Here is a 24,697-nt window from a genome sequence, read left to right on the forward strand (position 1 = left end):
TAGCATAAAAATAAGGGGACCACATCACAAAGATCAATATATACAATCAATTGTGGGTGACCCTAGCAAAAAAATAAGGGACACCCACTAAACCATCACAAGAGCAGCTAAGACTCAAGGGTAGACGTGGATGAACAAGGTAGGTATAGACAAACTGTTGGCTGAGATAGGTAGAAAGGAGATCTGGATCTTCAACTCAATTATTAAGCAGAGTCGGGGGAAACTATGTTACCCGCCGCAACTGCTGAAAACTTCAGAGATTCCAAGGACTGTAAGTAGTGACGTTTAAATACTGTTGGCGATTTCCATCCAGTATACTTTTTCAAATCATCAAAATTCATGTGTTGAAAGTAGTTAATTGAGGTGGCTACTGCCCTGACATCATGAACCTTGGGGAAGGATTCAGGGTTGGCTTGTTTAATAAAGTATAGGATTTGTTGCCTTATACCTTTAATTGATAAAGTACCACCTTTTTCTCTTCTAAAGAGAGGACCCGAAGAGGATGAGGATGTCCTGGACAGAAAGGCTCGTAAGGTCGTTACTGGACAAAGAGAAAGATCTTGAGGAAGGGGTATAACCTTCCAAGGTTCCCACCTCAACAAAGGATCCTCATTTTTTGCTAAAAAGCTGCGATCCGGAGAAAGCAGAACTTCTCCTGAGGGAAGAAATTCTACATGATTCGCATCTCTGGATAACGCCGACAGTTCTGAAATTCTAGCTCCTGAAGCCAAGTTTAATAAAAATAGTGTTTTTCTTAAGAGCATTATAAATGAACATGTCGTATTATCTGTATCTGAAGCCAGCTTTAGAACATCATTTAAGAACCATGACACTGACGTAGGCCTTACTGAAGGTCTAAGTCTAGCACAAGCCTTGGGAATAGACGAAAAGTAAGAATCTGTTAAGTCTATGTTAAAACCCAGTTGAAAAATCTTCTTCAAGGCTGACTTATTTGTCGTAATGGTGCTAGCTGCTAAACCTTTTTCAAATAAGGATCTGAAAAAGGATATAGCTGAATTGATTGTCATGATTCTAATGTCTGATTCTCTCAGGAAGGATGCCAACTTTTTAACTGCAGCATCATACTGCCTTAAAGTTGAATCTCTTTTATCTGATTCCAGGAAAAGAATATTTCGTGGATCGATATTTGCATCTTTCTTGGCCGCAAACTTCATGAAGTCCATAAAGTTAGGGTTTTGAGAATTCCTGAGGAAGCGAACACAGTCTTCATTTGTACTGACTGGGAGAGCCTGGGATTGGGAATTCGAAGAGGACGAAGACCCAGTTCCAGAATCAAAGGGTACCAGTTGCTCTTCGGCCAGTCTGGAGCTACTAGAGCTACTTGACCCTTGAACGTCCTGAGTTTCTTCAGTACTTTCAGGAGAAGATTCACTGGAGGAAAGACATAAATCTTCTCCCAGTTGTTCCAATCTATGGACAGGGTGTCCGTGGCATAGGCCAGAGGGTCCAGGTTGGGAGCCACATAACAGGGAAGTTTGTGGTTCGCTTGAGATGCAAACAGATCTACTTGCAGGCCTGGAACCCTCCGGAGAATCCATTGGAACGAACTGTTGTCCAGTGACCATTCCGACTCCAGAGGAACTGAACGGGATAGAGCATCTGCTATGACGTTTCTCACTCCGGCTATATGGGTGGAGGAGAGGTGCCAACTGAACTTGTCCGCCAGGGAAAAGATGGCTACCATGACATGATTCAGATGTCTTGACTTGGAGCCTCCCCTGTTTATGCAGTGAACTACCACTGCGCTGTCCAGAACTAACTTTATGTGAGAGTTCTTTGGCGGATGTAACCTCTTCAGAGTCAAGAACACTGCCATTGCTTCCAATACGTTTATGTGAAGCTGGCGGAACTGAGGTGACCATGTTCCCTGAACTTTGTTGAACTGAGAATATCCTCCCCAGCCGCTTAGTGAAGCGTCTGTGTGGATGGTAATTCCCGGAGGAGGAAATTGAAGGGGTACTGATATGGACAGGTTCTTCAACTTTGTCCAAGGGCGCAGACGATTCCGTAGAATCTGTGGAATTGATGATAACTTGTCCCTGGATCTGACATTTGCTCGTGAGTGCCAGATCCTGGTTAAGTCTTTCAGTTTGGCTTTCATCAAGATGTTTGTCACTGAGGCAAATTGGAGGGAACCCAGGATTCTTTCCTGGTTTCTCCTTGAAGCATATTTGTACTTTAGAAATTGTTTCACTGACTTCGCTATTTCTTTCCTCTTGGCTGATGGAATCGACAGAGTATGGGAGGATAGATTCCATTGAATGCCCAGCCATTGAAAGTTGGACTCCGGAGTGAGTCTTGACTTTGTTCTGTTTATCTGGAACCCCAGATACTCCAGGAATTGAATTACTTTCAATGTGGCTTTGTGACATTCCTCGACTGTTGGAGCCCAAATCAACCAATCGTCGAGATACGCTACTACCATTATCCCTTGAGACCTCAGTTGTTGGACGACTACTTCCGCCAACTTCGTGAATACCCTGGGTGCTACATTCAGGCCGAAGGGAACTACCTTGAAGGAGAATGCCTGATCTCCCAGTTTGAAGCCCAGGTAAGGGCGAAAGTGTCTTGCAATAGGGATATGATAGTATGCGTCTGTAAGATCGATAGAGGTGGTGACCGGCCCCCACGGGGAAGTAAGGGTCCGCACCTGCGAGATAGTCAGCATTCTGAACTTGTCGCAGCGAATGGCCAAGTTTAAGCGGGACAAGTCTAAGATTACCCTTCTTTTTAGTGAGCCTTTCTTTGGTACGCTGAACAAGCGACCCTGAAATTTTAACCTGTTGACTCTCGCTATTGCTCCTTTCTGGAGGAGCTCCTCCGCATACTCCGTCATTTCTTTTGATGGAAGTTGAAGGAATGGTCTGGATGGAGGAGGATCTGCAATCCAACTCCAACCCAGGCCCTTTGACACAATGCTTTGTGCCCATTTGCTGAATCCCCACCGATGCTGGAAGAGAAACAGCCTCCCTCCTACCTTCGAGATCTCACTGCTGCTGGGTCGAGTGACCTCCGCGGCCCCCACGGAAGTGTTTTCCCCTGTTGAGTGACCTTCCTGATCCTCTCTGACGAAAGGATCCCCTAGCTCTACCGCCCCTGCCGAACCGGTCATAGTGCTGGAAGGCTTGGCCCTCGAACACTTGGTTAAAGGCTGGGGAGACAGCATAGGAGGTGGAAGGCTGAGCCTGAGGGGAAATCACATAAATGGGTTGAGTTGGAGCCTTCGAGGTAGAAGGCTGGGCTGCTTGGACAATTGGCACAGCCGAAACAGCTTGGTTAAAACGTTGCTGCTTCTTCTGGTAAGGCTGGTAACGTTTAAGTTTCTTCTGCATTTTACCTCTTGCAGGTTGATCTTGGCGCCTCTTAGCTGTGAGACCCCAACGATCCTTGAGGCTCTGGTTGAGCCTTGTTGCCTCAGCCTGGACCTCCTTGACCATAGATTCAGGAAAGAGGTGTGCCCCCCAGATGTTGGAGGAAAGCAGCTTATTCGGTTCATGCCGAATAGTTGCTTCCTGGAGGACGTGTTTCCGGTAATTAACCCTAGCAGTAGCGAACTCGAACAAGTCAGACTGGACCGTGTGCGTCTGAGACTTGGTCAGCAGCTTGAAGAGCGGCTCTGAAGCATAGGAAAGAGCCGCTACCTCCGTCATTGCCATGGTATTCATGGACCTGGCAAGCCTAGACTTGGCCTCAAACTCAGCTTGAATGAGGCTATCAGGAAGTCTAGGTAGCTTCTCGCCGAACTGGTCCATGGCGCAGTCTGGCTTGAGCTTGCCCGCCGAGAAGGTATTAGGCAGATCCTCCCACAAATCTCCAATTGAAGGGAGCAAAGGAGAGGTGGGGTCTGCTTCCCTTAATTGGGGTAAGGATTCTCCCTTCAGGGCAGCCGGAATGGTGACCGTAGCAATCTTAGTTAAGAAGGGAAGAGGGGTTTCTTCATCCATCGTAAAGATGGTGAAGGGACTCTTAAAGGCTTGAATTCTAGTGTTTGTACAGTCCATTTCTTCCAAACACCTGAGCCACTCTCTTTGAGCCTGGTCCCGGGAGTAAAGAACTGTCTCCTTCGGGACCTTATCCTCCCTAGTCATGGCTGCATCCGTAAGCCTGGTGTAGCCAATGAACGGCGGTTGGAGGCCCTCCGGATAGAACTCGAAGTCCTCAATTCTTCGAGTGCCGCATTCCGGGATGGAGATAAGACCGTCCTGGAAAGGGGCGTATGAAGCCACTCTCCAGGGGTTGTTCATTGAGAACGGAGGCAGAGAATCGTGAGGAGGAAGCTGTAGCAATCCAGCACCGAATGCCGGAGGAGTAGCCAGAGGGGCCTGATTGAGTCCGGCAATTATGTTGTCCTGGGTTGTAATCCTTTCGGATAACCGGGAGAACATCTGCTCCATACTATTCCTCAACGAGCCAACCAAGTCTCCCATTTGTTGCATCAACCCAGCGTTGGGATCCAAAGCCGGAGCTGATGTGGAGGTGGAGGGATAACTCGGCAGAGGCACCAAAGGAAGAGGAGAGACCGCTGGCTCCGCTGGAGTACGGGGCCTCTCCTAGGAAGACCTGCTCTTTGAGGACTTAGAGCTTGAAGCCGAAGCTCTAGATTTCTCTGCTCCGAGATTTGTAGCCGGAGACTTACGAAATGATGACGCCGACGAAGTCTTTTTGGACGACGACGACGTCTTCTTAAGGGTTTTCTGTACCCTTTGGCCCTTGACTTTGGGTTTAACCAAAGCACTAGGTGAAGAATATTGGAGCTCAGCTCCTGTAAAGCCTTGGAAGGAAGCCGGAGAAGTAGCAGGAGAAGAAGATCCAGTGGCGCCCAAGGGAAGCCCTTGGGCGTCCAACGTACCTACCTCGACCAACAGGTCGTCAACACCTACCATTGGTTCCACGTTCAAGTCCAGCGTCGCGACTTCCGACGAGATATCCTGGCCTGGTTCTTTCATCGACACAGCGATCTGTTGCTGGATCGCCGCCATAGTCGGGGCTGCTTCGCTGGGTTGACGTACCCCGTCGACTTGCCGCCGGGGAACAGCAGGACAGCCATCCTCTTCTCAAGAATGTAGGGCTGTCCCTTGGCGGCGTTTTTGCCGAAGCCGCTGACCCAAGCCCTCAGGGTTGCAAGGGCGGTCTCTCTAACAACAGCAGCCTGGAAGAGAGGGCGTCTATTAGTTTTAAGTTTAAAGTTGAAGTTCAACCTTAAATTAAAACCGGGCTTAAACCTATAATATTTAGGGATGTAATTCACAACATATAAGGAACTTAAGCTTAAAAGAAATCACTAAAATTAAACTTAAGATATAGTACAGTATTTACAGTTTATGTATACAGCTGGAAATACTTACCCCGTCCAAGAACTGACCCACGAGATCATAACAGATCGTACAGGTCTCGTGGTACCAGACCTGTAGATTCCCATGCGGAGTCGCGCACGGAGCGTGGGACCTACAGACTTCATGCCCGCAGGGGTCCTGGAGCATGGCGTTGCATCCTGGATGCTCGCAGTTGGTGGTCTGTAAGTGGAAGGATACATGAGTACCATAAAAGACATCACTTACAGGCTAAATTAGAACTCCGATGCATGCCGGAGAGTGAAAAATTTTTGGGCATAACCCCTCCCCTACCGCTTGAATAGGCTATAACTCCGGTGTGATCCGGTGTATAAAACAGGGGTAAGGGAGGGACCCAGCTTAAGCTAGCTTAAATTAAACTTATGATAGCCTTAAGCTTAAAATAAACTTATGATAGACTTATGCATAAAATAGCACTAAATTCCGGAAATGATTCCGAATCGCGGTGGTATCCGTCTCCCCGTTGTGCCGACGAGACGGGATGGTTAGGTAAATGAGACCAACTGCACGCCTGAGGTCCGCCTGCAAGCGGGGAACCAGCTCCCTCCCTCGTGATCGACGGAGCTCCGGTAAGAAAAATAGAGCACCGACAATCCGGGAAGGGGCGAGAGGGCGAAACAGAACTCGAGCTTACAGCGGGGCAACGGAGTAACAAAGGAGAGGGGAGGCCAACCCCCCTACCTCGTCACAACAAAGCACCGTGAAGCAGAGAGACACGGTCAAACCCAGTCCCGCGTCTGTCCAGCCTCCCCTACTCCCTCCGCGTAGGGAGAGAGGGAGACAGGCCCGGGTGGAGCGAGCAAGGACGGACCTCCCTCCCCCCAGCTCTATGGGAGAGCGGGAGGAGGGCAGGGTGACTGGATGGGCGTCTGGCTGTATCACGAACACATGGTGACCACGAAACGGTAACACGATAAAACAACGAAATCTATAGCCTAGGGTAATGCAACCAAACTGATCAGCGAGATGCAACCGTAGATGCAACAAAACTGATAAAAGGAAGCAACAAAACTAATGGGGACCATGATATAATAAACCTAGGCTACGATAACGTACCAGACGCCCTAGGCTAATCAAAATCAAATAAAATCACATAAAATACTTAAATCAATATCAAAGTAGGGGAAATAAAGTAGTAGAAGAAAAAATCCAGGAGTGTACGACTAACCCGAGAGAAAGTCTACCACTCAAAGCTAGCCTGGGCCGATACTAAAAGCTATGGCTAGTGTCTGGATAGAAGAGATAATGCCTAAGCAAGGTAAAGAAAGACATGCATGCATGACATAAACCAATGCAGGCTGGATCCCCTAACATAATATAGATAAACAGGTATAGAGACGTAAAATCAAAGGGAAGGTTCTAGGTATGGTAGACCAAGAACGAACCCGCCACGAGGCAGAACAATGCCGCCATGCTTCCGGCCGAGAATCAGCATTTATACCTAAAAAACGGCAAATACTGACTCCAGGTAGAAAAAAAACTAAGTAGGAACCTTTCGGAATACTTAACTTAGCTGATGCGATGGCTGAACGCTCCATGGTAAGTAAAATCCTCGAAAAAAGGGCACGAAAACACAGAGAGATAAAAATTACGTCTCACGGGTTCGCGTCTAACTTTAAGGATGGCCACCAGAGGCGCGGCAGTCCCTAGCGTGGGTTGGAGTAGTAGTAATTGCTGCCCCGTTCTGTGGGTCGGCTCTCCTCTTGTGGGGGTTTTGTTGTGGGAGATTTCTATTGGCAAGAGGTTCGTGGTAGTGGTCTCACTCGCCCTAGTGTTCATACCGACGCCCTCTTGGAGGGTGAGCGAGTCAGTTATACTGACCTTTTTCTTTATTTTGTTTATTCTCTGGTATTTGTTAGATCATTTACCTTAGAAATAATAGATTAAAGGATTATTTCGCGCAGCGACACGAACTGAGCCCAGAAATAACCATTTTTCAAATTCTATCTCCTCCCTTCATATTAATATTAAGACCTGGGATTACTACCTTATATAGATCTGATGTAGACCTCCAATCAAATGAAGTTTTTTTTTTCTAAAAGTCATTTTTTTTGCTAGATATGAAATTTTCATTATGGTAAAAAAATAAACCTTATAAATCAGGAAAAATAAATTATAAAAAAAGACAAAACAAAAATTGGAAAAAAGGGCTCTATTTGATTGTTCTATAATGTCTTTCTAAGTTATATTCCAAATTTCAATGCTATAGCTTTAAAACTAAGTGAGTAGATAGAATTTGAAGGTCAATCAGTATAGTTTTAAGATACAGCCGTTCAAAGTTTTCCTTTGTATTATTATAAAGACAATGTTAATAAATAATGATTATTATGAATGTATATTTCCTTTTTGGGTATTAATAAACCAAAACTATGTTATTTATCATAATTTAATCATAAATGATGATCCCTTTGCTCATATATTGTAGCCTGGGGCACTGCATCTTGCAAGATGGGGCACTCCTTCCTACGCAAGTCTCTCTCTCTCATTCACTAACTCGGCTTATTACAGCGAATTTTCTTCTTCTGTATGTTAGCGAGATGTTTTCCTTGTATTTTCCTCTTTGGCATGATGAAATTTTTGCCAGAACAAAGATAAACAAACATAAAAGCAAGTGAATGTCAGAGGTGAAACTCGAACGTGTACCCTCTTTTTACAAAAACAATGTTAATAAATCATGATTATTATGAATTTCATATTCCTATGTTATTTATCATAAATGAAAATCCCTTTGCTCAAAGATCGTAGCCTGGGGCATAGTGTGACGTGTGCGTCAGGCAAGACGGGGGCGTTCCTTACTATGCACCCCTCCCTCTATCACTTCACTAACTACGCTAATATCGCGTAGATTGTGATATTCTGTATTCATATTAGAGTGAATTTTTTTTGTCTGTATGTTAGCGAGATGTTTTGCTTGTCTTTTCCTCATTGGCATGCCAGAACAAAGATAAACATACGTAGAAGCAAACGAATGTCAGAGGTGAAACTCGAACGTGTACACTACATGAGGTTTATGCTCGCAATGAAAGGTGTTTGGTAGCTGACTTCCTTTCTGCGACTCATGGAATCTCTACAGATGCCATTGCCCACAATTTCTTTGACAATAATTATCACAATTTACGATAACAGAATAATATTGCATTTTCTTGTATGGATCAATGTTTTTGGGTTATTGAGTTACGTTTACTAATTACCCTGTAACTACGAAAGTAAGAGGAACTTTGACAAAATATTTCTTATATGTATTCTGCATTGCCATACAAAGCTCCATGAATTTTTTCATGACTTTGCATTTTTTACCCTATTTCCCCCCCCCCCCCCCCATATATAAGGGTTCCGGACGGCCCCCTTAAAGGAAGTGGTGTGTGAGAGAGATGGGCTAATTCGCCTGTATCTTTATCATGAATGAAAATGTAGATTCAGAAACATCATTGACATACTGATGCAATACAAATTTTGTTGCATATGTCAGACATTATCTATAGGTCTAGTTCATATTTAAAAACTTAATTCTTTTCAGAGCCAGTGTCCAGCACTTTCTTCAGTGAAAAAAAGTTGTCAACTTTTGACACCGGATGAAGGTACCGTAGATACAGAAGATGGTGTTTGTATGTCAGCTAGTAATGGCCAAATTGCACATATCTCAAAAAAACAAAAATATGCTGTTTGCATTGCTTGTATTGGTCTTCTTCAATCTGGAAGTACATCAAATGTCATCACACAGGTAATTCAGTTTTGCCTCTTCTATTTCACAACTGATACAGTATTGTATTTGTATGAGGAAAGTTACAGTTGTTATTTTATATTTGTTCCTGCAAGAGTACAAACTATCACCTTATATATATATATATATATATATATATATATATATAATATATATATATATATATATATATATATATAGAAATATTACAATGGGTCAGTTATTGGTGGAATACCATCCACTCACTTGTTGGTAACCTTTTGCTTTTTTCAACTGTTGTTACTTGTTTGTCGTGCTTGTCAGTAACCTGTCATTTTTTTCAGCTGTCTTTGAGTCAAGATATTTTTGTTTTCTGTGTAGCATGATTCTCATCTGGGTTTTGAAACTTTATATATCTTGTATTATGAGTGCAGTGCTCTCCCATTTTTATGTGGGGAATAAGTTCCAGAACCTACCATGGAAATGTAAGAAATACAGAAATCCAAAAATCCCCTCTAAAAATGCTTATAACTAGCCTATATTAACATTTTCACTGCTTGATTCAGTGGTTCAAACAAAAATATACCTTAAATTATCATACTAAAGCAATTTAATATAATTTCAAACAAAAATATATTGCAAACCATCATCCCAAAACACCCAAAGTAACCTTATATTACAGTACTCTCCTACTACTATTGCTCTTAAGTAGGCTATGTACACTGTTACAACAGTTCTAGGACAACTGCCCCTGTACAGTTGCCCCCCAGACAATTGCCCCCATAGGACAACTGCCCCCTGGACAGTTGCCTCTCTACCTTTTCTCAAAGAGGCTGTTAAATTACATAATCACTCATTTAAGAACTAGTTAAAGTAATTTCCTAAATAAGTAACAATTCGTAAAGAAAGTATTCCTAGTTACATGATCAGTCGTTTAAGTAATAGTTAAAGTAGTTTCTTGAATAAGTAACAATTCTTGAAGAAATTACTGTCTAATCAAACAAATGTTTACTAACAAAATTTCTTAACCCTGGATAGGTTTCGCTATATTGGTACCCCATTAAAGGTGTGTGAGGGTCGAGCTCGACATGAGCACCCAGAGAAATTTGTGAAAATTTTATTTTTACTAGAATGCTTTACATTATATTTTCTAAAATCAATTTAAGCATTGGTAAAAACTACTGAAAAGATAAATCATACCCATCTACAAATTAAATATTTATTACAAATCCGTATATTAAAAAATAAGTATATAGGAAAAATAATTTACAAAAATATTTACAAAAAATACAAAATAGGCTATATACACACAAAAATTGAGGGAATCCTTCCTAAAACTACATTTACAATATGTGATTGCCAGAAAAGGTGTTGGACCCATAGAGGTCAAAATCTGAAAAGAGAAAAAAAAGGGTAAGTTTTTTTGGCCAAAAAATTTTCAAAATTTCACATTTTTTTTTTTTTTTTTTGTTACCTAAATGAAATAGGAAGTGGCTAATTTTTTTTTTTTTTTTTTTTTAGAATAAACTCATATTATCCTAGAACGGAATTATGTAAAAAGATCTACACTAAGATGTATGTAATTTATTGTTATGTCAGGGGGAAAATCTAAAGGTCAATTTTTGACTTCCTAGGTGCACCATGAAAATTTCTTATAAAAATAATTGTAACTATTATAAAATATGCTAATTATGCATGAAAATATACCAACATATCACAAATTCTATAGAAAACAAGAATATATAGAGATATGCCAACTCACCTTTCGGGTATGTAAACAAAAAGGCCACAATCCACACCAACTTCGACTGCTAAATCTGCCACATGAACTATCTGAATTGCAATAACAAAACTATAAAAGGGATTTTGACGAAGGAAAAATCTATTTCTGGGCAAGGGTTCGTGTCGCCCAGTGAAATAATCCTTAAGTTCATTATTTCTAGGTAAATGATACTAACATTATACCAGAGAAAAAATAAATTCAGGAGGATGTCAGAATAACTGACTCGCTCACCCTAAATAAAAAGAGGGTGTCGGTATGGAGCTGGGGCGAGTGAGACCACTACCACGAACCTCTTGTCATTTAGAATTCTCCTTCATCAAAATCCCCCTCCTGAGAGAGCTGATACACAGTCGGAGTCAGCAACTACTGCTACTACGCTACCCACCACACCGACTGCAGCGCCTCTGGTGGCCATCCTTGTAGTTAGATGCCAATCTTGGGCTGCAGGGCGGGGAATAGGGGGGGATTTCACTGGGCGAACAGTAGAAACTTCAGACGGCTTCTTGACTTCGTACTGCAGGAAGAGATGCCTTAGTCTTGAAACTCGAAGGGCAGGTTACTCCTCAAAGCCTAAGTAGCGTGGTTGGTATGGTGTTGGCATCCCACCTCGGTGGTTGCGAGTTCGATTCTCGGCCATTCCATTGAGGAGTGAGAGATGTGTGTTTCTGGTGATAGAAGTTCACTCTCGACGTGGTTCGGAAGTCGCGTAAAGCCGTGGTCCTGTTGCTGAATAACCGCTGGTTCCATGCAACTTAAAAACACCATACAAACAAACAATCAAAACCATTCGTAGGACTTCTTCTCTGAAGGGTTGCTCAACATCAGGATCTCCCTCTCTCTCCGGCTATGGACTGCGGACTTGTTTCCTTTCACACTCTCTCTCATGTGCCCTCTTCCTCTCTCATCCTTTGTCTCTTATCTCTGGTGATCTTTCTCTGATGATCTGATCCTAGTTCCTCAGGGACATATATATATACATCAATCTCGGGGCGGGGCTGAAGAGGGCGGAGCTTAACCAGCGAACGTCATCATCTCCCAACAGGAACTTTTTAGAAGGATCCAGACGACAAAAAGTTACATCATAATACGTGGCGTTTCTAGCGACGGGCACATACTGGAGTTCCACAACACACCTGGGGATTCTCGAACAATCATGAGAACAGAAGCCTCCAACATGTGCGCGAATGCCTCCTTGCTGCAGACCTACTCAATGAAGATGCATTTTCTTTTCCTTTAATATATGATTCTTTGCTATAAAGCGATTACCATGATACTTCCCCACTTCATTTTTTACTGGCATTAGGACCAACTTGAGTCACTGGACCACTGCTGAATAACAAAACTGTCCAGAGACATTTGTTTGTGACGTCTCTGCAATATCTGCCTGAAATGGTACAAAGCTTTGTCATTAAACATGTTAGAGACACAGATTGCAACGTCTTTGTTAGGATGATGTGTCTCAACAAAATTTCTTATATCACTCCACTTTTTTATATCCCCTTTCTTCCTCCTCCTCTGCGGATTCCTCATCTCCTGTCTGTTGCTGTTCCTGCTGAAGGTTTTGCAGCTCCTCAGTGGTTAGCTCTTTCCTGTGGGCATCCATTAGCTCTTCCACATCTTTGCCACTCGCATCCATGCTCATGGACTCCCCAGAGACACAATAGACTCCACAACAGGTGTAAGGTCGTTGGCGTCAGCCTCAAGCCCTTCGAAATCCTTCTCTGGCCACAATTTTCTCCAAGCAGAGTTCATTGTCCTGTAAGTCACTCCCTGCCGAGCCTTAGCTGTGAGGCTTATGCAGGTGAAGATATTGAAGTGATCCTTCCAGAACTCTCTTGTGGTCAGTTTAGTGTCTGAGGTCACTTCAAAGCACTTTTGGAACAATACCTTTGTGTAAAGTTTCTTGAAGTTGGAGATGATTTGCTGGTTCATGCCCTGGATGAGAGGAGGGGTATTAGGGGCCAAGAACTTTACGATGATGTTAATCCGAGCTCGCAGCCTGCCCATGCCGTATGACACTATGGATGCCGGTAACGTCACATTTTCTGTAAGAAAACTGTCGGTCACCCACGTGATATGTCAAAAAATAATGTGTGGTGTCTGTGATTTGTTCCAATTTATGATAAGATGTATGGAAAACATTTAAAAGTATGGCATGAAAAATTGTATCCAAAAAATCTTTTAAGATGTTGACTTCAGCGACCGTGCTACTTACATTTGAACTTAAGAGCACATTTTTTAGTCTCTCAATTTCATTGTTGACAGACATAACATATTGTATTTGGGAAGAGAATTTTGGGGTATCAAATAACCTTTCTCCAGGTCACTGAGTACTGACATGAAATACAACAATACGATTCAGACATGTTACATTTAACCAACCAAACATTGTGAAGCTCCGACCAACTTCTAAGTACTTTTTTGCTAGAAAAAAAAATAGTGTATAGCTCTTCCTGTGTAATCTTTTCATACATTCTAATCAGCTCATCATTGACTGGTTCTCCCAGTGCTTATAGGAAATTACTTGTTATTCCTGATGGAAGCTTTTCCACCTTAACTTTTCTGGAGGGTTCTCTTAAACTCTTATGGCTTCTGTTTGGCCCTCAGAATCAATTTTGTTAATCATTACATTCCTATGTAGATCTCCCCTTCTGAAACAAAGATATAGACATTACTGGAGCTTTTAAGAAATAAGGTATACAGTGGACCCCCAGTATTTGCGTTTTCTGGATTTGCAGACTCACACATTCACGGATTTTTCTCTGGAATGTTTCCACGCATTATTCACGGAACATTCACCTATACGAAGTATTTTTCTGTGAGAAATATCCACAAATTCGTGTTTTTTTTCTAAATCAATTTCATCATAAAATGCACTGTTTGTAATAAAACTATTAAAATAACTAGGTATAAAAATTTTTAGTTGGTTTTCTTGAGTTTTAAGTACCAAAATAGAAGGTTTTAAGCATTTTTATAGGGGTTCCAACTTTTCCCGGGTTGTAACTATTCACGGGGGTGTCGGGTATGCATCCCCCGCGAATACAGGGGACCACTGTATTTTTAATATATTAGTATCACTCATGCATAATGTTTTTTTTCAGATTAGTGAAGCTATGTTAAGTGGTGACCATGATGCCAATGCTTTTACATTAGCTTTGGCTCTTCCAGTTTGTCTGAGCCTACGTGTTCATAGGATATGGACTCTGCTAAAGCAAGCATATCCTCAAATTCCGGAGAAGGTGAAGAATATTTTATTTTTGTTTGATATACATGTTGAAGTGGAATATTTACTTGATAATGAATTCCAAATGGATTGGGTATTTGTAAGATCTATATATTGGCTACTGAAAAAATAGACTAATGTGGTATATCTTGTTGGAATATTTTTAAATTGCCACACACATTCATCCCCGAGACTGTGAATGATCTACAGTGCTTGTCAGTTTTTTGTTCTAGTTTGCATTTAATAAATAATGGTTTTACAGAACTATGTTCTTTAGTCTTTAAATAGTCAACTGATGTTAGTGTTATTTGTTATTGAATATTCTGTGATTTTTTGTTGCGGAAAGTGACTGTCTTTTACCTGGCATTCTTTGTTTAAGTTGACTGAAAGTATATACTACTGTGAGGAATGAACAACAGTTTAAAAAATTTTGTAAGAGCACTTCATATATATTGAAATGTAAAGGAGATATAAGAGATTATATAATGTACATGATCTGTCAAAGTATAAAAATGAAGATCCTTGTGTGGGTGGGGAAATGCTGCAGGCAAAACAGAATTCATATCATGACATGAAGCTGAGGGAATTATCATGAAATAATGTTCTGCTGGTAACTGAAGACTAAATTCTTATCTTTCCACAGCAGAAGGTTGTGGCATACCAGCAGTAAAGGACTTCACAGAAAACTAAAATGTCTCAGAGCTAAACATAGTGTGTATGTATATACTGTAAAGGCCAAAAGAGTAATGGTGGGGCCTGGCTAATCTATGCCATTGTTGTCACACCTGTGGTTGAATAGTAATCATCCAGGTTACCGCTATAGACAGAATAAAGAGCCCTTCTTGCCATCACTGTGCCAACAGTGGCATATACAGGTCAAGACTAGCTATGAAAGAATTCTTGATATTAGTCAGTCTGTTTTATGGAGTGCCAGTGGGACCATAATGGTAACTTCTTTGACAATGAATTGTGGCTTCACTATAATGCCCTTCTTAGTATTAGTTGCACTTAGATATGTTCTTTTTTAATCAATAGTTCTTTTTAGAGATCTTGTGTTGTTTATATTTCAGGGTCGCACAGATCACATTGCCACCATGAAAGATGTTTGGAAGAATTTAGTTGGACCCCCTCTTGGAAAGATGGTGGATAAGACCTTTATTCAAGGACAGTACATAGAATTCATAATGAATATCAGTGCTAGTTATGCTGGTGACATGGACGATTGTAAGATAATGTATGTTTTAACTCTTGATCTTTGATTTTCAACACTTGGTGCACATTAAAATATGATGGATTCCTATGAATGGTAACCTTTATTTCATCAAAATATTTAAGAATGTATTCCTGCATTAATGCAAATTCGTATACTTTAGGTTACCTAGTACTCAAATGACTAATATGACAATGAGTGCTGTGTAAACTGAAGGAAATGTCTAGTGACATTCAATTGAAATTAATTCCAGTAGCCGTATTCAAGGTGCCTCCAAATTCACTTGGATTTTAGGTCTTCATTTTCCTGCCTGTCTTGCATGGAACATACTAACTGGAGCTTCCTACTCAAATTTAAGCATATATTTATACAGTGTGGTGGGGTGTGTACCAGACCCCCCCACATCAAATGTAACTTAAAATATTATTTTATTACTGTATTAATCTTTGAGATTATATTATTAATATAATTTCTTTTCAAAGTCATCTTAAACATTAGTTTACTTAAAGATATACAGTGAACACCTCGTATTTGCGGACTCATGTAGTTGTGGATACCTCTCTGGAACATATTTACCCAATATTCATGGAAAATTTGCCTATTCACGATATTTTTCTGTGAGATATATCCACAAATTCCAGGTTTTTTATCAACTTCATCATAAAATGCTTTTTGTGAAAAAACTATTAAAAGAGAGAGAGAGAGAGAGAGAGAGAGAGAGAGAGAGAGAGAGAGAGAGAGAGAGAGAGAGAGAGAGAGAGAGAGAGTTGATCTCTAAACTTTCAGTAATGTTAATCTATTTCACTTTACTATCGACTGATAACAACAGAAATTATTTAGGTTTTTGTCTTCCAAAGATGTATTACCTTTACTAGCATTTTAAAACACTATAAACACATACACAGTGTACATATGTCTTAATACCAATTGGTTACAGAGAGAGAGAGAGAGAGAGAGAGAGAAAGAATATCCTTTGACATCCAAGACGGCAACAGTTAGTCAGACCCACTAAGATGCAACACTCCCCAACACTTGCTGTCCCCTTCTCTCCAAGTCTGGAAGGCAAAAGATTGGGATAATGGGATTTTCTTTTATTCTTACATTATTTTTTAATTTATAAACTAAAATCTTACTCATTCACTATACAGTATTTTCTTTAATAAATTAATATTATTGCTTTTTATATTAATATTATTTGAAAATTAGCAAATCATTTATTTATTATATAAAAAACATACATCTCAGCAAGAGAGAGAGAGAGAATGATCATTTTTATTATTTAATATTGTTTAATCATACTTTATACAGTATCAAATCAATATTAACCCTTAGGAGCCAGGGTAATAAAAAGGATTTTGACGTAAGGAAAAATCTATTTCTGGGCGATTGGCTCGTGTCGCCAGCGAAATATCCTTTAATCTATTATTTCTAGGGTAAATGTACTAACACATACCAGAGAATAAATAAAATAAAGAAAAAGGTCAGTATGACTGACTCGTCACCCTCTAGGAGGGTGTCGGTATGAACACTAGGCGAGTGAGACCACTACCACGAGCCAAATGCCAATAGAAATCTCCCACTACAAAACCCTCCAAGAGGGGAGCCGTCCCACAGAAGGGAGCAGCTCGTACTACTACTACACATCCCATGCTTGCGAGCTGCTGCGCTCCTCTAGTGGCCATCCTGAAGTTAGCAGACAATCTTGAGCGAAGGGATGGGTAGGGGGGGTGGGGGGGTATTTCGCTGGCGACACGAGCCAATCGCCCAGAAATAGATTTTTCCTTACGTCAAAATCCTTTTTTCTGGGCTCAGCTCGTGTCGCTTGCGCGAAATCGTACCAGAGAAACAGCACAAGATTGTAAACAAAGTAAATAAAATATAATAAAACAAAATAGGTCTCAAATAAAAGATACAAAATAAAAGAATGAATATAATTGCTAAAAAGATACAAGTACACAGTAAAACAAAATCAGAATTATGCTTAAATTACCCTTAAATCTAATTATGTTAATAATATAAGGTAATTTACATATATACAAATAGGTACAATGATTACCTATCACAATAAATCTGTGTAACAACATGTATCAAAAATAGAAATAGCAATTAGTATAAATTTACATAAATATTTGATCAATGATAAAATAAATATCTTAGGAATGTATATGACTTAATATACAAAACCCGTAACCATTGCATTATGATGTATCCCCTAGCATAAAAATAAGGGGATAACATCTATGAGATCAGTATGGTAATCAGATGTGAGGGTGCCCTAACCAGACAAAAGGGGCACTATACAATCATAAAGCAGCTAAGACACAAGGTAAATGTTAATGAACAAGGCAGGAATAGACGAACTGTTGGGTGAGGCAGGTAGAAAGGAGGACTGAATCTTCTACTATAATCTAGCTAGAGTCAGGGGAAACTATGTTACCCGCTGCTACTGCGGGAATTTCAGAGCTTCCAAGGACTTAAGGTAGTGACGTTTGAACACTGTCGGCGATTTCCATCCGGTATACTTCTTTAAATCAGCAAAATTCATATGTTGGAAGTAATTAATTGAGGTGGCTACTGCCCTGACATCATGTGCTTTTGGAAAGGAGTCAGGATTGGCTTGTTTTTGATAAAGTACAGGATTTGTTGCCTGATGCCTTTAGTGGATAAAGTACCACCTTTTTCCCCTCCTAAAGAGGGGCCCCGATGAGGAAGAGGAGGTCCCTGGATAGAAAGGCTCGTAAGGTTGAAACCGGACAAAGGGAAACATCTTGTGGAAGGGGTAGTACCTTCCAAGGTTCCCACCTCATCAAAGGATCTTCATTCTTTGCTAAAAAGCTACGTTCCGGAGAAAGTAGCACTTCCCCCGTGGGAAGGAATTGAATATGATCCGGATCTCTGGATAAAGCCGACAGTTCTGAAATTCTTGCTCCTGAAGCTAGGCTTAATAAAAACAGAGTTTTTTCTTAGGAGCATCATAAACGAGCATGTGTCATTATCGGTTTTCGGAAGCCAGTTTTAGAACATCGTTTAAGAACCATGAAACTGACGTAGGCCTGACAGAGGGCCTAAGTCTAGCACATGCTTTAGGAATAGACGAGAAATAGGCTATCTGTCAAGTCTATGTTAATCCAAATAAAGAAATATCTTTTTCAAATGCTGACTTGTTTGTCGAATCGTGCTAGCTGCTAAACCCCCCCTTTTCAAATAAGATCTGAAAAAGGATATAGCAGAATTAACTGTCATGATTCTGATATCTGACTCTCTCAGGAAGATTGCTAACTTTTTGACGGCAGCATCATACTGCCTCAAAGTTGAATCCCTTTTATCGGATTCCAGGAAAAGAATATTCTGAGGGTCAATATTCGCATCTCTTTTTGCCGCAAACTTCATGAAATCCATAAAGTTAGGGTTTTGAGAATCCCTGAGGAAGCGAACACAGTCTTCGTTTGTACTGACTGGGAGAGCTTGGGACTGGGGATCCGAAGGGGACGAAGACCCAGTTCCAGGATCAGGGGGTACCAATTGCTCTTCGGCCAGTCTGGGGCTACTAGAGCCACTTGACCCCTGAATGTCCTGAGTTTGTCTAAGACCTTCATAAGGAGATTCACTGGAGGGAAGACGTAAAATCTTCTCCCAGTTAGTTCCAGTCCAGAGCCAGGGCGTCCGTGGCGTAAGCCAGAGGGTCCAGGTTGGGGGCTACATAACACGGTAGTTTGTGGTTCGCTTGTGATGCGAAGAGATCCACCTGTAGCCCTGGGACTCTTTGAAGGATCCATTGGAACGAACTCTCGTCTAGAGACCATTCCGACTCTAGGGGTACTGATCGGGATAGGGCGTCTGCTATGACGTTTCTTACTCCAGCTATGTGGGTGGAGGAAAGATGCCAACTGCAATTTGTCTGCCAGGGAGAAGATGGCTATCATGACGTGATTTAGATGACGTGACTTGGAGCCTCCTCTGTTTATGCAAAGTACTACCACTGCGCTGTCCAAGACTAGCTTTATGTGGGAGTACCTTGGTGGGCGTAATCTTTTCAGAGTCAAGAAGACTGCCATTGCCTCCAGTACGTTTATATGGAACTGACGGAACTGGGGTGGTGACAAATTCCTTGCACCTTTTTTGACCTGGGAGTACCCTCCCCAGCCGCTTAAGGACGCGTCTGTGTGGATGGTAATCCCTGGTGGAGGGACTGAAGAAGGGGACTGACACTGACAGATTCTTGACTTTTGCCCACGGCCGAAGCCGTTCTTTAGAATCAGAGGTACTGAGATAGCTTGTCCCTGGACCTGACATTTGCTCGAGAGCGCCAGATCCTGGTTAGATCTTTCAGTTTGGCTTTCATTAAGATGTTCGTTACTGAAGCAAACTGGAGAGAGCCGAGGGATTCTTTCCTTGAGCTCTCCTCGATGCTAGTTTGTGACTTAGAAATTGCTTGACTGACTTCGCTATTTCTTTCCTTTTGGTGGATGGAATCGACAGAGTGTGTGAGGATAGATTCCATTGAATGCCTAGCCACTGAAAGTTTGACTCTGGGGTGAGTCGGACTTGGATCTGTTTATCTTGAATCCTAGATATTCTAGGAATTGGATCACTTTCAGTGTGGCCTTGTTGCATTCTTCGACTGATGGGGCCCAGATCAACCAATCGTCGAGATACGCTACTACCATAATCCCTTGAGCTCTGAGCTGTTGCACTACTACTTCCGCTAGCTTCGTGAACACCCTGGGTGCCACGTTGAGCCCGAACGGGACTACCTTGAAGGAGAACGTCTGGTCTCCTATCTTGAATCCCAGATACGAACGGAAGTGTCTTGCAATAGGGATATGATAGTAGGCGTCTGTAAGATCGATAGGGTGGTGACGGCCCACGGGGAAGTAAGGTCCGCACCTGTGAGATCGTGAGCATCTTGAACTTGTCGCAGCGGATGGCTAAGTTTAAGCGGGACAAGTCTAAGATTAACCTTTCTTTTGTTTGAGCCTTTCTTTGGGACGCTGAACAAGCGACCTTGAAATTTTAATCTCTTGACTTTGACTATAGCTCCTTCTGAAGGAGGTCCTCTGCGTACTCTGTCAATTCCTTGGAAGGAAGTTGACGGAAAGGTCTGGCTGGAGGTGGGTTCGTCAACCAGCTCCAACCCAGCCCTTTTGACACTATGCTCTGAGCACTGGCTGAAGTTCCACCGGTGGCGAAAGTGAAACAGCCTCCCTCCTACCTGAAGTTCCTCATTGGTTCTGGTAACACCCCCTCGACCTCCTCTGAAGTGCTTTCCCCTATTGAAGGGGCCTCCCGATCCTCCTCCCACGAAAGGACCACCGCTTACCTCTGCCTCCCTGTTCGAGCGGTCATACTTCTGAGAAGCTTGACTCTCGAAGGCTGGATTGTAAGCTGGAGAGATGGCGTATGAGGTGGAGGGTTGAGGCTGAGGGGATATCACATAAATAGGCTGATGATTGACCTTTAGACGTGGAGGGCTGAGCTGTCTGCACTAACGGCACTGTAGGAACTTGTTGAGGGAAGCGCGGCTGCTTCTTTTGTAAGGTTGGAAACGTCTAGGCTTCCTTTGTCCCTTACCTTTTGGTGTCAAGTCTTGCCTCTCCTAGCCGTAAGACCCCAACGGTCCTTAAGGCTTTGGTTCAACCTCGTAGCCTCTGCTTGTACTTCCTTTACCAATAACCTCTGGAAGAGATCTGCGCCCCAGATGTTAGAAGAAAGTAACCTATTCGGTTCATGCCGAATGGTTGCCTCTAGCAATACATGCTTTCTGCAATTTGTTTTTTTTCTAGCAGTGGCAAACTCGAACAGTCTGAACTGCACCGTTTGAGTCAGGGCGTTTTGGTCATAAGCTTAAAAATTGGTTCTGAACCATAAGCCATGGTTGCTACCTATCAGACATAGCCATCAGGTTGATTGACCCTGGCTAGTCCGTGTTTTCGAGGTCAAACTCGCTTGAATAAGAACTATCAGGGAGCCTGGGCAGCTTTTCACCAAACTGCTCCATAGCACAGTCAGGTTTGAGTTTGCCAGCTGGGAAAGTAAAGTTAGGCAAGTCCTCCATAATTCTCCATTGACGGGAGCAACGGAGAAGTGGGGTCTGCTTCTTTCAGCTGAGGCATGGGTTCCCCTTTCTGAGCTGCTGAGATGGTCGACCTCGCTATCTTGGTAAGGAAAGGGAGCGGGGTACCTTTCGTCCATCGTGAAAATGGTAAAGGGACTTTTGAATGGTTGGATCTTGGTATTCGAACAGTCCATGTCGTCTAGACATCTAAGCCATTCTCGTTGGGCCTGGTCCCGAGAATAGAGGACTGTCTCCTTTGGTACCCTGTCATCTCTAACCATAGCCGAAGGCGTGAGCCTAGCGTAGCCTATGAAGGGAGGCTGTAGGCCTTCCGGGTAGAACTCGAAGTCCTCTATTCTTCGAGTTCCAAACTCCGGTATGGAGATGAGACCATCTTGGAAGGGAGCATATGACGCTACTCTCCAAGGATTGTTTCATGGAGAAAGCGGGCAGCGAGTCATACGGGGGAAGCTGAGATCCACTAGTGTTAGAGGTTGAGGGAGAGGCAAGAGGGGCTTCTCTTAGGCCGGCTATAATAGTATCCTGAGAAGTTATCCTATACGACAGGCGAGATATCATATGTTCCATACTCGTCTTAAGGGAGCCTACCAAGTCGCCCACCTGTTGCAACAGGCCAGCATTGGTGTCCAGAGCCGGAGCTGCTGCGGAGGTGGAGGGGAGACTCTGAATAGGCACCAAAGGTAGTGGAACTGGTGATACTGCCTGGGGTGCGGGATTTCTCCTTAGGCTTACTCTTTGAGGACTTTGAGCCGGAGCTAGACCCTTTAGACCTGTCTGGCCGGGATTACGAGCCGGAGACTTACGCGAAGAAGAAGACGAGGACGTCTTCTTCGAGGACGATGACGTCTTAGTCAAGGTCATATGCTTAGACTTGATCTTAGGCCTAACCGAAGCCTCTGGAGGAGTATATAACTCATCACCGGTAAAGCCTGGAAGGATGGTGAAGTTGCAGGGGTAGAAGAAACAGTCACTCCCAAGGGGGACCCTTGGGTACCTGCATTACTTACCTCGACCAACAGGTCGTCTATACCTACCATAGGTTCAACATTTATATCAGGGTTTGCGACATCCGTGGAGATATCCTGGTCTTGTTCAGTCAAGGAGGCGCCAGCTGTTGTGGATAAAGGCAATAGAGGGGTCCGCCTCTACCGGGTCGACGTACCCAGTCGCCTTGCCTCCGGGAAGATTAACAAAAGCTAAAACGCTTCTCCAGTATGTAGGGCTGACCCTTGGCGGCGTTCTTGCCAAAACCTCCGACCCAGGCCCGCAGGGTAGCCAATGCCGTATCTCTTACTGCCGGAGCCTGTAAGAGAGGATATTATTTTAGATTTAAGAACCACTTAAAACTAAAACTTAGGATATAACTTAAACTAGATGCCTTAAGTTAAAGTAATGATGAAACTTAAGAACTAAAAGAAGCGGAGCGGCATGCGGAGATGGAATACTTACGCCTTCCAAAAGAAAAGTGGCTCACCAGATCGTAAACATATGGTACACGTCATGGTACCAGACCTGGATGTCCCCGTGCGGAGTCGCGCATGGAGCATGGGACCGGCAAAAAAAACAAACTTCGTGTCCACATGGGGTCCTGAAGTGTAGCGGAACATCCCGGATGCTCACAGTTGGTGGCCTGTAAGTGGGAAGACACATGAGTATCTTAAAGGGTAACACTTACAGCTACTAAGGACAAAAGAACTCCGTTACGTGGCGGAGCTCGGAAAAAATTTGGGCATAACCCCTCCCTGCATTGCCTGAATAGGCTATAATCCCGGAGAGATCCGGTAAATACTAAGGGGAGGGGTGGGGATGGTTTAAGAAACTTAAGATAACTTAAAGATAACTTAAACCTACATGCAAGTAACCGGACTAGGTCCAGTGAAGCGGAGTGTAGTAACTCAGCAATACGGTACGGTTAGTAAAGACCTATTGTATGCTCCGGGTCCAACTATGGTGGACTATACCCCTTCCGCTGGATATCAGGACTCCGATAAGGGAGGAGCTCTAGTAAGGAGGGAAGGGCGAGATGACATACAGACTCGCGCTAACCGAGCGACAAGGAAGTAACGGAGGGGGGGAAGGCCAGAGCCCCCCACAACGTACCACCCGGCCGAGCCGAGAAGCGGAGAGGTCGTAACCAGTCAGGGACTGTCGGACTCCAGGCCCCTCCGGTGGAGGGGAAGGGGGAGGCAGGCTCGGGCATGCTGGGCGAGCAAGGACAGACCGACCCACCCCCGCCCGACTCATGGGAGAGCGGGAGAGGGGGAAGGGGGGACTGGCAGGCGCCTGGCTGACTCGTGATCACGTAGTGACCACGAGGCGGTAAACTAAGATACGGTAACCAAGCCTAGGCCAACCAACTGATCAGAGAGAAGCTATCGGGAAGCAACCAGAACTGAAAAAGCGGTAGCAAATAGGCCCATAGGGCGGGCGAAAACCAACTGATCAGAGAGAAGCTATGAGGAAGCGACCGAACTGATCAACGGTAGACTAGGCTCTACGAGCCAGGACCTAGGCTAAGCCAGACGCCAACTAACCTAACAATAACAAAAACACAAAAATATAATATATAATAAAATGAAAGAAAGAAGGTAAAATAGCAGGAGAAAAAATCCAGGAGTGTGCGACTAGCCCGAAGGCAGTCTACCACTCAAAGCTAGTCAGGGGACCGATACTAAGAACCTGGACTAGGGTCTGGATAGAAAAAGCCTACATAAGGTGAAATACATACATGTATAACAACTTGAGTAGACGTAATAACGCGGATAATCAAAATAGAGCGTAAAATAATAAGGGATGTTCTAGGTATGGGGAGAACCAAGAACGCAACCCAACATGCGGCAGGACCATGCTGCCATGCTTCCAGCCCCCGAGAAACGTATCTATACCTAAAAAACGGCAAATACCGTCTCGGGGCGGGGACGGAAAAACTCGCTAACCGTAAATACTGAGTACTTAACTTAGCTGCTGCAATAGCTGCACGCTCCATTATCGAAAAATCCGAAGAAAGGGCACAAAATACACAGAGAGAAAATAGCACTTGAGATTCGTGCGAGCTAACGAAAAAGGATGGCCACTAGAGGCGCAGCAGTCGCAAGCATGGGATGGTGTAGTAGTAGTACGAGCTGCTCCCTCTGTGGGACGGCTCCCCTCTTGGAGGGTTTTGTAGTGGGAGATTTCTATTGGCATTTGGCCTCGTGGTAGTGGTCTCACTCGCCTGTGTTCATACCGACACCCTCCTAGAGGGTGAGCGAGTCAGTCATACTGACCTTTTTCTTATTTATTTATTCTCTGGTATGTGTTAGTACATTTACCCTAGAAATAATAGATTAAAGGATATTTCGCGCAAGCGACACG

The 24,697-nt window shown here is 43.1% G+C and overlaps 1 protein-coding gene across 6 annotated transcripts in view; it reads left to right on the forward strand.

Annotated features, from left to right (window-relative positions):
- LOC135217263 (tRNA pseudouridine synthase Pus10-like) overlaps positions 1 to 24,697 on the forward strand; it is a 357,385-nt gene that overhangs the window by 40,242 nt on the left and 292,446 nt on the right. For all 6 annotated transcript variants that reach the window (XR_010315089.1, XR_010315090.1, XM_064253035.1 and 3 more), the window contains exons 2-4: positions 8,890 to 9,093; positions 13,936 to 14,073; positions 15,128 to 15,291. Coding sequence is in view for 4 of the 6 variants with exons in the window: in XM_064253035.1 (XP_064109105.1) it covers positions 8,890 to 9,093; positions 13,936 to 14,073; positions 15,128 to 15,291 (506 nt within the window). In the remaining 2 variants the exon portion in view is untranslated. The remainder of the gene's footprint in view (positions 1 to 8,889; positions 9,094 to 13,935; positions 14,074 to 15,127; positions 15,292 to 24,697) is intronic.

This window comes from Macrobrachium nipponense, chromosome 19 (assembly GCF_015104395.2).
Source record: "Macrobrachium nipponense isolate FS-2020 chromosome 19, ASM1510439v2, whole genome shotgun sequence".
NCBI classification, from domain to species: domain Eukaryota; kingdom Metazoa; phylum Arthropoda; class Malacostraca; order Decapoda; family Palaemonidae; genus Macrobrachium; species Macrobrachium nipponense.